The sequence below is a fragment of the Oncorhynchus clarkii genome, chromosome 19 (assembly GCF_045791955.1).
Source record: "Oncorhynchus clarkii lewisi isolate Uvic-CL-2024 chromosome 19, UVic_Ocla_1.0, whole genome shotgun sequence".
Lineage (NCBI taxonomy): Eukaryota > Metazoa > Chordata > Actinopteri > Salmoniformes > Salmonidae > Oncorhynchus > Oncorhynchus clarkii.
Genome location: NC_092165.1, coordinates 65,084,704 through 65,100,302, shown reverse-complemented (window position 1 = coordinate 65,100,302; position 15,599 = coordinate 65,084,704). Strand labels below are relative to the sequence as shown.

The 15,599-nt window shown below is 45.7% G+C and overlaps 1 protein-coding gene across 6 annotated transcripts in view; it reads right to left on the bottom strand.

Annotated features, from left to right (window-relative positions):
- The window catches only part of LOC139375487 (protein Jade-1-like), a 96,921-nt gene that overhangs the window by 18,872 nt on the left and 62,450 nt on the right, over window positions 1-15,599 (bottom strand). For all 6 annotated transcript variants that reach the window (XM_071117322.1, XM_071117320.1, XM_071117319.1 and 3 more), the window contains one exon: window positions 15,475-15,592. In XM_071117322.1, the coding sequence (XP_070973423.1) occupies window positions 15,475-15,592 (118 nt within the window). The remainder of the gene's footprint in view (window positions 1-15,474; window positions 15,593-15,599) is intronic.

Genomic DNA, 15,599 nt, shown 5'->3' with positions numbered 1-15,599 from the left:
CATCCATCCCATTTAGAATCAGAACAGGACACCCATCCCATTTAGAACCAGAACAGGACATCCATCCTATTTAGAATCAGGACATCCATCCCATTTAGAATCAGGACATCCATCCCATTTAGAATCAGGACATCCACCCCATTTAGAAACAGGACATCCACCCCATTTAGAATCAGAACAGGACATCCACCCCATTTAGAATCAGAACACCCATCCCATCCCATTTAGAATCAGAACACCCATCCCATTTAGAATCAGAACAGGACACCCAACCCATTTAGAATCAGAACAGGACACCCATCCCATTTAGAATCAGAACAGGACACCCATCCCATTTAGAATCAGAACAGGACACCCATCCCATTTAGAATCAGAACAGGACACCCATCCCATCCCATTTAGAATCAGAACAGGACACCCACCCCATCCCATCCCATTTAGAATCAGAACAGGACACCCATCCCATTTAGAATCAGAACAGGACACCCATCCCATTTAGAATCAGAACAGGACACCCACCCCATCCCATTTAGAATCAGAACAGGACACCCACCCCATCCCATTTAGAATCAGAACAGGACACCCACCCCATCCCATTTAGAATCAGAACAGGACACCCACCCCATCCCATTTAGAATCAGAACAGGACACCCACCCCATCCCATTTAGAATCAAAACAGGACACCCACCCCATCCCATTTAGAACCAGAACAGGACCTCCACCCCATCCCATTTAGAACCAGAACAGGACCTCCACCACATCACTTTAAGAACCAGAACAGGACCTCCACCACATCCCATTTAGAACCAGAACAGGACACCCATCCCATTTAGAATCAGAACAGGACACCCATCCCATTTAGAATCAGAACAGGACACCCATCCCATTTAGAATCAGAACAGGACACCCACCCCATCCCATTTAGAATCAGAACAGGACATCCACCCCATCCCATTTAGAATCAGAACAGGACATCCATCCCATTTAGAACCAGAACAGGACATCCACCCCATCCCATTTAGAACCAGAACAGGACCTCCACCCCATTTAGAATCAGAACAGGACATCCACCCCATTTAGAATCAGAACAGAACATCCATCCCATTTAGAATCAGAACAGAACATCCATCCCATTTAGAATCAGAACAGGACATCCACCCGATTTAGAATCAGAACATCCATCCCATTTAGAATCAGAACAGGACACCCATCCCATTTAGAACCAGAACAGGACATCCATCCTATTTAGAATCAGGACATCCATCCCATTTAGAATCAGGACATCAATCCCATTTAGAATCAGGACATCCACCCCATTTAGAATCAGGACATCCACCCCATTTAGAATCAGGACATCCACCCCATTTAGATTCAGAACAGGACATCCACCCCATTTAGAATCAGAACACCCATCCCATCCCATTTAGAATCAGAACAGGACACCCATCCCATTTAGAATCAGAACAGGACACCCATCCCATTTAGAATCAGAACAGGACACCCACCCCATCCCATTTAGAATCAGAACAGGACACCCACCCCATCCCATTTAGAATCAGAACAGGACACCCACCCCATCCCATTTAGAATCAAAACAGGACACCCACCCCATCCCATTTAGAACCAGAACAGGACCTCCACCCCATCCCATTTAGAACCAGAAAAGGACCTCCACCACATCACTTTAAGAACCAGAACAGGACCTCCACCACATCCCATTTAGAACCAGAACAGGACACCCATCCCATTTAGAATCAGAACAGGACACCCATCCCATTTAGAATCAGAACAGGACACCCATCCCATTTAGAATCAGAACAGGACACCCATCCCATTTAGAATCAGAACAGGACACCCACCCCATCCCATTTAGAATCAGAAAAGGACATCCACCCCATCCCATTTAGAATCAGAACAGGACATCCACAACATCCCATTTAGAATCAGAACAGGAAATCCACCCCATCCCATTTAGAATCAGAACAGGACACCCATCCCGTTTAGAATCAGAACAGGACACCCATCCCGTTTAGAATCAGAACACCCATCCCGTTTAGAATCAGAACACCCATCCCGTTTAGAATCAGAACATCCATCCCGTTTAGAATCAGAACAGGACATCCATCCCGTTTAGAATCAGAACAGGACATCCATTCCGTTTAGAATCAGAACAGGACATCCATCCCGTTTAGAATCAGAACAGGACATCCATTCCGTTTAGAATCAGAACAAGACACCCACCCCATCCCATTTAGAATCAGAACAGGACACCCACCCCATCCCATTTAGAATCAGAACAGGACACCCACCCCATTTAGAATCAGAACAGGACATCCACCCCATTTAGAATCAGAACAGAACATCCATCCCATTTAGAATCAGAACAGAACATCCATTCCATTTAGAATCAGAACAGAACATCCATCCCATTTAGAATCAGAACAGAACATCCATCCAATTTAGAATTAGGACACCCATCCCATCCCATTTAGAATCAGAACAGGACACCCATCCCATCCCATTTAGAATCAGAACAGGACACCCATCCCATTTAGAATCAGAACAGGACACCCATCCCATCCCATTTAGAATCAGAACAGGACACCCACCCCATCCCATTTAGAATCAGAACAGGACACTCACCCCATCCCATTTAGAATCAGAACAGGACACCCACCCCATCCCATTTAGAATCAGAAAAGAACATCCACCCCATCCCATTTAGAATCAGAACAGGACATCCACCCCATCCCATTTAGAATCAGAACAGGACATCCATCCCATTTAGAACCAGAACAGGACATCCACCCCATCCCATTTAGAACCAGAACAGGACCTCCACCCCATTTAGAATCAGAACAGGACATCCACCCCATTTAGAATCAGAACAGAACATCCATCCCATTTAGAATCAGAACAGAACATCCATCCCATTTAGAATCAGAACAGGACATCCACCCCATTTAGAATCAGAACATCCATCCCATTTAGAATCAGAACAGGACACCCATCCCATTTAGAACCAGAACAGGACATCCATCCTATTTAGAATCAGGACATCCATCCCATTTAGAATAAGGACATCCACCCCATTTAGAATCAGAACAGGACACCCACCCCATCCCATTTATAATCAGAACAGGACACCCACCCCATCTCATTTAGAATCAGAACAGGACACCCACCCCATCCCATTTAGAATCAGAAAAGGACATCCACCCCATCTCATTTAGAATCAGAACAGGACACCCACCCCATCCCATTTAGAATCAGAAAAGGACATCCACCCCATCCCATTTAGAATCAGAACAGGACATCCACCCCATCCCATTTAGAATCAGAACAGGACATCCACCCCATTTAGAACCAGAACAGGACATCCACCCCATCCCATTTAGAACCAGAACAGGACCTCCACCCCATTTAGAATCAGAACAGGACATCCACCCCATTTAGAATCAGAACAGAACATCCATCCCATTTAGAATCAGAACAGAACATCCATGCCATTTAGAATCAGAACAGGACATCCACCCCATTTAGAATCAGAACATCCATCCCATTTAGAATCAGAACAGGACACCCATCCCATTTAGAACCAGAACAGGACATCCATCCTATTTAGAATCAGGACATCCATCCCATTTAGAATCAGGACATCCATCCCATTTAGAATCAGGACATCCACCCCATTTAGAAACAGGACATCCACCCCATTTAGAATCAGAACAGGACATCCACCCCATTTAGAATCAGAACACCCATCCCATCCCATTTAGAATCAGAAAACCCATCCCATTTAGAATCAGAACAGGACACCCAACCCATTTAGAATCAGAACAGGACACCCATCCCATTTAGAATCAGAACAGGACACCCATCCCATTTAGAATCAGAACAGGACACCCATCCCATTTAGAATCAGAACAGGACACCCATCCCATCCCATTTAGAATCAGAACAGGACACCCACCCCATCCCATCCCATTTAGAATCAGAACAGGACACCCATCCCATTTAGAATCAGAACAGGACACCCACCCCATCCCATTTAGAATAAGAACAGGACACCCACCCCATCCCATTTAGAATCAAAACAGGACACCCACCCCATCCCATTTAGAACCAGAACAGGACCTCCACCCCATTCCATTTAGAACCAGAACAGGACCTCCACCACATCCCTTTAAGAACCAGAACAGGACCTCCACCACATCCCATTTAGAACCAGAACAGGACACCCATCCCATTTAGAATCAGAACAGGACACCCATCCCATTTAGAATCAGAACAGGACACCCATCCCATTTAGAATCAGAACAGGACACCCACCCCATCCCATTTAGAATCAGAACAGGACACTCACCCCATCCCATTTAGAATCAGAACAGGACACCCACCCCATCCCATTTAGAATCAGAAAAGAACATCCACCCCATCCCATTTAGAATCAGAACAGGACATCCACCCCATCCCATTTAGAATCAGAACAGGACATCCATCCCATTTAGAACCAGAACAGGACATCCACCCCATCCCATTTAGAACCAGAACAGGACCTCCACCCCATTTAGAATCAGAACAGGACATCCACCCCATTTAGAATCAGAACAGAACATCCATCCCATTTAGAATCAGAACAGAACATCCATCCCATTTAGAATCAGAACAGGACATCCACCCCATTTAGAATCAGAACATCCATCCCATTTAGAATCAGAACAGGACACCCATCCCATTTAGAACCAGAACAGGACATCCATCCTATTTAGAATCAGGACATCCATCCCATTTAGAATAAGGACATCCACCCCATTTAGAATCAGAACAGGACACCCACCCCATCCCATTTATAATCAGAACAGGACACCCACCCCATCTCATTTAGAATCAGAACAGGACACCCACCCCATCCCATTTAGAATCAGAAAAGGACATCCACCCCATCTCATTTAGAATCAGAACAGGACACCCACCCCATCCCATTTAGAATCAGAAAAGGACATCCACCCCATCCCATTTAGAATCAGAACAGGACATCCACCCCATCCCATTTAGAATCAGAACAGGACATCCACCCCATTTAGAACCAGAACAGGACATCCACCCCATCCCATTTAGAACCAGAACAGGACCTCCACCCCATTTAGAATCAGAACAGGACATCCACCCCATTTAGAATCAGAACAGAACATCCATCCCATTTAGAATCAGAACAGAACATCCATGCCATTTAGAATCAGAACAGGACATCCACCCCATTTAGAATCAGAACATCCATCCCATTTAGAATCAGAACAGGACACCCATCCCATTTAGAACCAGAACAGGACATCCATCCTATTTAGAATCAGGACATCCATCCCATTTAGAATCAGGACATCCATCCCATTTAGAATCAGGACATCCACCCCATTTAGAAACAGGACATCCACCCCATTTAGAATCAGAACAGGACATCCACCCCATTTAGAATCAGAACACCCATCCCATCCCATTTAGAATCAGAACACCCATCCCATTTAGAATCAGAACAGGACACCCAACCCATTTAGAATCAGAACAGGACACCCATCCCATTTAGAATCAGAACAGGACACCCATCCCATTTAGAATCAGAACAGGACACCCATCCCATTTAGAATCAGAACAGGACACCCATCCCATCCCATTTAGAATCAGAACAGGACACCCACCCCATCCCATCCCATTTAGAATCAGAACAGGACACCCATCCCATTTAGAATCAGAACAGGACACCCACCCCATCCCATTTAGAATAAGAACAGGACACCCACCCCATCCCATTTAGAATCAAAACAGGACACCCACCCCATCCCATTTAGAACCAGAACAGGACCTCCACCCCATTCCATTTAGAACCAGAACAGGACCTCCACCACATCCCTTTAAGAACCAGAACAGGACCTCCACCACATCCCATTTAGAACCAGAACAGGACACCCATCCCATTTAGAATCAGAACAGGACACCCATCCCATTTAGAATCAGAACAGGACACCCATCCCATTTAGAATCAGAACAGGACACCCACCCCATCCCATTTAGAATCAGAACAGGACACCCACCCCATCCCATTTAGAATCAGAAAAGGACATCCACCCCATCCCATTTAGAATCAGAACAGGACATCCACCCCATCCCATTTAGAATCAGAACAGGACATCCACCCCATCCCATTTAGAATCAGAAAAGGACACCCATCCCGTTTAGAATCAGATCAGAACACCCATCCCGTTGAGAATCAGAACAGGACATCCATCCCGTTTAGAATCAGAACAGGACATCCATCCCGTTTAGAATCACAACAGGACATCCATTCCGTTTAGAATCAGAACAGGACATCCATCCCGTTTAGAATCAGAACAGGACATCCATCCCGTTTAGAATCAGAACAGGACATCCATCCCGTTTAGAATCAGAACAAGACATCCACCCCGTTTAGAATCAGAACAAGACACCCACCCCATTTAAAATCAGAACAGGACACCCATCCCATTTAGAATCAGAACAGGACACCCATCCCATTTAGAATCAGAACAGGACACCCACCCCATCCCATTTAGAATCAGAACAGGACACCCACCCCATCCCATTTAGAATCAGAACAGGACACCCACCCCATCCCTTTTAGAATCAGAACAGGACACCCACCCCATTTAGAATCAGAACAGGACATCCACCCCATTTAGAATCAGAACAGAACATCCATCCCATTTAGAATCAGAACATAACATCCATTCCATTTAGAATCAGAACAGAACATCCATCCCATTTAGAATCAGAACAGAACATCCATCCAATTAAGAATTAGGACACCCATCCCATCCCATTTAGAATCAGAACAGGACACCCATCCCATCCCATTAGAATCAGAACAGGACACCCATCCCATTTAGAATCAGAACAGGACACCCATCCCATCACATTTAGAATCAGAACAGGACACCCACCCCATCCCATTTAGAATCAGAACAGGACACCCACCCCATCTCATTTAGAATCAGAAAAGGACATCCACCCCATCTCATTTAGAATCAGAACAGGACACCCACCCCATCCCATTTAGAATCAGAAAAGGACATCCACCCCATGCCATTTAGAATCAGAACAGGACATCCACCCCATCCCATTTAGAATCAGAACAGGACATCCACCCCATCCCATTTAGAATCAGAACAGGACATCCATCGCATTTAGAACCAGAACAGGACATCCACCCCATCCCATTTAGAATCAGAACAGGACATCCACCCCATCCCATTTAGAATCAGAACAGGACCTCCACCCCATTTAGAATCAGAACAGGACATCCACCCCATTTAGAATCAGAACAGAACATCCATCCCATTTAGAATCAGAACAGGACATCCATCCCATTTAGAATCAGAACAGGACACCCATCCCATTTAGAACCAGAACAGGACATCCATCCTATTTAGAATCAGGACATCCATCCCATTTAGAATCAGGACATCCACCCCATTTAGAATCAGGACACCCACCCCATTTAGAATCAGAACAGGACATCCACCCCATTTAGAATCAGAACAGGACATCCACCCCATTTAGAATCAGAACACCCATCCCACCCCATTTAGAATCAGAACAGGACACCCATCCCATTTAGAATCAGAACAGGACACCCATCCCATTTAGAATCAGAACAGGACACCCATCCCATTTAGAATCAGAACAGGACACCCATCCCATTTAGAATCAGAACAGGACACCCATCCCATTTAGAATCAGAACAGGACACCCATCCCATTTAGAATCAGAACAGGACACCCATCCCATTTAGAATCAGAACAGGACACCCATCCCATTTAGAATCAGAACAGGACACCCATCCCATTTAGAATCAGAACAGGACACCCATCCCATTTAGAATCAGAACAGGACATCCATCCCATTTAGAATCAGAACAGGACACCCACCCCATCCCATTTAGAATCAGAACAGGACACCCACCCCATCCCATTTAGAATCAAAACAGGACACCCACCCCATCCCATTTAGAACCAGAACAGGACCTCCACCACATCCCTTTAAGAACCAGAACAGGACCTCCACCACATCCCATTTAGAACCAGAACAGGACACCCATCCCATTTAGAATCAGAACAGGACACCAATCCCATTTAGAATCAGAACAGGACACCCACCCCATCCCATTTAGAATCAGAACAGGACACCCACCCCATCCCATTTAGAATCAGAAAAGGACATCCACCCCATCCCATTTAGAATCAGAACAGGACATCCACCCCATCCCATTTAGAATCAGAACAGGACACCCATCCCGTTTAGAATAAGAACAGGACACCCATCCCGTTTAGAATCAGAACAGGACACCCATCCCGTTTAGAATCAGAACAGGACATCCATCCCGTTTAGAATCAGAACAGGACACCCATCCCATTTAGAATCAGAACAGGACACCCACCCCATCTCATTTAGAATCAGAAAAGGACATCCACCCCATCCCATTTAGAATCAGAACAGGACATCCACCCCATCCCATTTAGAATCAGAACAGGACATCCACCCCATCCCATTTAGAATCAGAACAGGACCTCCACCCCATTTAGAATCAGAACAGGACATCCACCCCATTTAGAATCAGAACAGAACATCCATCCCATTTAGAATCAGAACAGGACATCCATCCCATTTAGAATCAGAACAGGACACCCATCCCATTTAGAACCAGAACAGGACATCCATCCTATTTAGAATCAGGACATCCATCCCATTTAGAATCAGGACATCCACCCCATTTAGAATCAGGACACCCACCCCATTTAGAATCAGAACAGGACATCCACCCCATTTAGAATCAGAACAGGACATCCACCCCATTTAGAATCAGAACACCCATCCCATCCCATTTAGAATCAGAACAGGACACCCATCCCATTTAGAATCAGAACAGGACACCCATCCCATTTAGAATCAGAACAGGACACCCATCCCATTTAGAATCAGAACAGGACACCCATCCCATTTAGAATCAGAACAGGACACCCATCCCATTTAGAATCAGAACAGGACACCCATCCCATTTAGAATCAGAACAGGACACCCATCCCATTTAGAATCAGAACAGGACACCCATCCCATTTAGAATCAGAACAGGACACCCATCCCATTTAGAATCAGAACAGGACACCCATCCCATTTAGAATCAGAACAGGACACCCATCCCATTTAGAATCAGAACAGGACATCCATCCCATTTAGAATCAGAACAGGACACCCACCCCATCCCATTTAGAATCAGAACAGGACACCCACCCCATCCCATTTAGAATCAAAACAGGACACCCACCCCATCCCATTTAGAACCAGAACAGGACCTCCACCACATCCCTTTAAGAACCAGAACAGGACCTCCACCACATCCCATTTAGAACCAGAACAGGACACCCATCCCATTTAGAATCAGAACAGGACACCAATCCCATTTAGAATCAGAACAGGACACCCACCCCATCCCATTTAGAATCAGAACAGGACACCCACCCCATCCCATTTAGAATCAGAAAAGGACATCCACCCCATCCCATTTAGAATCAGAACAGGACATCCACCCCATCCCATTTAGAATCAGAACAGGACATCCACCCCATCCCATTTAGAATCAGAACAGGACACCCATCCCGTTTAGAATAAGAACAGGACACCCATCCCGTTTAGAATCAGAACAGGACACCCATCCCGTTTAGGAACAGGACACCCATCCCGTTTAGAATCAGAACAGGACATCCATCCCGTTTAGAATCAGAACAGGACATCCATTCCGTTTAGAATCAGAACAGGACATCCATCCCGTTTAGAATCAGAACAGGACATCCATCCCGTTTAGAATCAGAACAGGACATCCATCCCGTTTAGAATCAGAACAAGACATCCACACCGTTTAGAATCAGAACAAGACACCCACCCCGTTTAGAATCAGAACAGGACACCCATCCCATTTAGAATCAGAACAGGACACCCATCCCATTTAGAATCAGAACAGGACACCCATCCCATTTAGAATCAGAACAGGACACCCACCCCATCCCATTTAGAATCAGAACAGGACACCCACCCCATCCCATTTAGAATCAGAACAGGACACTCACCCCATCCCATTTAGAATCAGAAAAGGACATCCACCCCATCCCATTTAGAATCAGAACAGGACATCCACCCCATCCCATTTAGAATCAGAACAGGACATCCATCCCATTTAGAACCAGAACAGGACATCCACCCCATCCCATTTAGAACCAGAACAGGACCTCCACCCCATTTAGAATCAGAACAGGACATCCACCCCATTTAGAATCAGAACAGAACATCCATCCCATTTAGAATCAGAACAGAACATCCCATCCCATTTAGAAACAGAACAGGACATCCACCCCATTTAGAATCAGAACATCCATCCCATTTAGAATCAGAACAGGACACCCATCCCATTTAGAACCAGAACAGGACATCCATCCTATTTAGAATCAGGACATCCATCCCATTTAGAATCAGGACATCCACCCCATTTAGAATCAGGACACCCACCCCATTTAGAATCAGAACAGGACATCCACCCCATTTAGAATCAGAACACCCATCCCATCCCATTTAGAATCAGAACAGGACACCCATCCCATTTAGAATCAGAACAGGACACCCACCCCATCCCATTTAGAACCCCATCCCATTTAGAACCAGAACAGGAACAGGACAGGATCCCATCCTTTTAAGAACCAGAACAGGACCTTTCCCATTTAGAACCAGAACAGGACATCCATCCAGGACATCCATCCCATTTAGAATCAGGACATCCACCCCATTTAGAATCAGGACACCCACCCCATTTAGAATCAGAACAGGACATCCACCCCATTTAGAATCAGAACACCCATCCCATCCCATTTAGAATCAGAACAGGACACCCATCCCATTTAGAATCAGAACAGGACACCCACCCCATCCCATTTAGAATCAAAACAGGACACCCACCCCATCCCATTTAGAACCAGAACAGGACCTCCACCCCATCCCATTTTGAACCAGAACAGGATCTCCACCACATCCTTTTAAGAACCAGAACAGGACCTCCACCACTTCCCATTTAGAACCAGAACAGGACATCCATCCCATTTAGAATCAGAACAGGACACCCACCCCATCCCATTTAGAATCAGAAAAGGACATCCACCCCATCTCATTTAGAATCAGAACAGGACACCCACCCATCCCATTTAGAATCAGAAAAGGACATCCACCCCATCCCATTTAGAATCAGAACAGGACATCCACCCCATCCCATTTAGAATCAGAACAGGACATCCATCCCATTTAGAACCAGAACAGGACATCCACCCCATCCCATTTAGAACCAGAACAGGACCTCCACCCCATTTAGAATCAGAACAGGACATCCACCCCATTTAGAATCAGAACAGAACATCCATCCCATTTAGAATCAGAACAGAACATCCATCCCATTTAGAATCAGAACAGGACATCCACCCCATTTAGAATCAGAACATCCATCCAATTTAGAATCAGAACAGGACACCCATCCCATTTAGAACCAGAACAGGACATCCATCCCATTTAGAATCAGGACATCCATCCCATTTAGAATCAGGACATCCACCCCATTTAGAATCAGAACAGGACATCCACCCCATTTAGAATCAGAACACCCATCCCATCCCACTTAGAATCAGAACAGGACACCCATCCCATTTAGAATCAGAACAGGACACCCATCCCATTTAGAATCAGAACAGGACACCCATCCCATTTAGAATCAGAACAGGACACCCATCCCATTTAGAATCAGAACAGGACACCCATCCCATCCCATTTAGAATCAGAACAGGACACCCATCCCATCCCATTTAGAATCAGAACAGGACACCCACCCCATCCCATTTAGAATCAGAACAGGACACCCACCCCATCCCATTTAGAATCAAAACAGGACACCCATCCCATTTAGAATCAGAACAGGACACCCACCCCATCCCATTTAGAATCAGAACAAGACACCCACCCCATCCCATTTAGAATCAAAACAGGACACCCACCCCATCCCATTTAGAACCAGAACAGGACCTCCACCCCATCCCATTTAGAACCAGAACAGGACCTCCACCACATCCCATTTAGAACCAGAACAGGACACCCATCCCATTTAGAATCCCATTTAGAATCAGACACAGGACACCCATCCCATTTAGAATCAGAACAGGACACCCATCCCATTTAGAATCAGAACAGGACACCCATCCCATTTAGAATCAGAACAGGACACCCATCCCATTTAGAATCAGAACAAGACATCCACCCCGTTTAGAATCAGAACAAGACACCCACCCCGTTTAGAATCAGAACAGGACACCCATCCCATTTAGAATCAGAACAGGACACCCATCCCATTTAGAATCAGAACAGGACACCCATCCCATTTAGAATCAGAACAGGACACCCATCCCATCCCATTTAGAATCAGAACAGGACACCCACCCCATCCCATTTAGAATCAGAACAGGACACCCACCCCATCCCATTTAGAATCAGAACAGGACACCCACCCCATCCCATTTAGAATCAGAACAGGACACCCACCCCATCCCTTTTAGAATCAGAACAGGACATCCACCCCATTTAGAATCAGAACAGAACATCCATCCCATTTAGAATCAGAACAGAACATCCATTCCATTTAGAATCAGAACAGAACATCCATCCCATTTAGAATCAGAACAGAACATCCATCCAATTTAGAATTAGGACACCCATCCCATCCCATTTAGAATCAGAACAGGACACCCATCCCATCACATTTAGAATCAGAACAGGACACCCACCCCATCTCATTTAGAATCAGAACAGGACACCCACCCCATCCCATTTAGAATCAGAAAAGGACATCCACCCCATCTCATTTAGAATCAGAACAGGACACTCACCCCATCCCATTTAGAATCAGAAAAGGCCATCCACCCCATCCCATTGAGAATCAGAACAGGACATCCACCCCATCCCATTTAGAATCAGAACAGGACATCCATCCCATTTAGAACCAGAACAGGACATCCACCCCATCCCATTTAGAACCAGAACAGGACCTCCACCCCATTTAGAATCAGAACAGGACATCCACCCCATTTAGAATCAGAACAGAACATCCATCCCATTTAGAATCAGAACAGAACATCCCATCCCATTTAGAATCAGAACAGGACATCCACCCCATTTAGAATCAGAACATCCATCCCATTTAGAATCAGAACAGGACACCCATCCCATTTAGAACCAGAACAGGACATCCATCCTATTTAGAATCAGGACATCCATCCCATTTAGAATCAGGACATCCATCCCATTTAGAATCAGGACATCCACCCCATTTAGAATCAGGACACCCACCCCATTTAGAATCAGAACAGGACATCCACCCCATTTAGAATCAGAACACCCATCCCATCCCATTTAGAATCAGAACAGGACACCCATCCCATTTAGAATCAGAACAGGACACCCATCCCATTTAGAATCAGAACAGGACACCCATCCCATTTAGAATCAGAACAGGACACCCATCCCATTTAGAATCAGAACAGGACACCCATCCCATTTAGAATCAGAACAGGACACCCATCCCATTTAGAATCAGAACAGGACACCCATCCCATTTAGAATTAGAACAGGACACCCATCCCATTCCATTTAGAATCAGAACAGGACACCCATCCCATTCCATTTAGAATCAGAACAGGACACCCATCCCATCCCATTTAGAATCAGAACAGGACACCCATCCCATCCCATTTAGAATCAGAACAGGACACCCACCCCATCCCATTTAGAATCAGAACAGGACACCCATCCCATTTAGAATCAGAACAGGACACCCACCCCATCCCATTTAGAATCAGAACAGGACACCCACCCCATCCCATTTAGAATCAAAACAGGACACCCACCCCATCCCATTTAGAACCAGAACAGGACCTCCACCCCATCCCATTTAGAATCAGAACAGGACATCCATCCCATTTAGAACCAAAACAGGACATCCACCCCATCCCATTTAGAACCAGAACAGGACCTCCACCCCATTTAGAATCAGAACAGGACATCCACCCCATTTAGAATCAGAACAGGACATCCACCCCATTTAGAATCAGAACAGAACATCCATCCCATTTATAATCAGAACAGGACATCCACCCCATTTAGAATCAGAACATCCATCCAATTTAGAATCAGAACAGGACACCCATCCCATTTAGAACCAGAACAGGACTTCCATCCCATTTAGAATCAGGACATCCACCCCATTTAGAATCAGGACATCCACCCCATTTAGAATCAGGACATCCACCCCATTTAGAATCAGAACAGGACATCCACCCCATTTAGAATCAGAACACCCATCCCATCCCATTTAGAATCAGAACAGGACACCCATCCCATTTAGAATCAGAACAGGACACCCATCCCATTTAGAATCAGAACAGGACACCCATCCCATTTAGAATCAGAACAGAACACCCATCCCATTTAGAATCAGAACAGGACACCCATCCCATTTAGAATCAGAACAGGACACCCATCCCATTTAGAATCAGAACAGGACACCCATCCCATTTAGAATCAGAACAGGACACCCATCCCATCCCATTTAGAATCAAAATAGGACACCCACCCCATCCCATTTAGAACCAGAACAGGACCTCCACCCCATCCCATTTAGAACCAGAACAGGACCTCCACCACATCCCTTTAAGAACCAGAACAGGACCTCCACCACATCCCATTTAGAACCAGAACAGGACACCCATCCCATTTAGAATCAGAACAGGACACCCATCCCATTTAGAATCAGAACAGAACATCCACCCCATTTAGAATCAGAATAGGACATCCATCCCATATAGAATCAGAACAGGACACCCATCCCATTTAGAATCAGAACAGGACACTCATCCCATCCCATTTAGAATCAGAACATCCATCTCATTTAGAATCAGAACACCCATCCCATTTAGAATCAGAACATCCATCCCCTTTAGAATCAGAACAGGACATCCACCACATTTAGAATCTAATCCTAACCATTACTACCAGCCTAATCCTAACCACGACTACCAGCCTAATCCTACCCACGACAACCAGCCTTATCCTAACCACGACAACCAGCCTTAGCCTACCCGTGACAACCAGCCTAATCCTAACCACGACTACCAGCCTAATCCTATCCACGACAACCACCCTAATCCTACCCGTGACAACCAGCCTAATCCTACCCGTGACAACCAGCCTAATCCTACCCGTGACAACCAGCCTAACCCATACCCGTTACTACCATCCTAATCCTACCCGTGACAACCAGCCTAATCCTACCCGTGACAACCAGCCTAATCCTACCCGTGACATACCGTTGATGATCTCATGGTCCAGCAGCTCGGCCTGATGAGTAAAGATCTGTTCCTGGATCCTCCACAGAGTCCTCTTTATCTTCTCCCTCCGCGTCACCATGTAGGTCAGGTTACGAGCCTGCAAC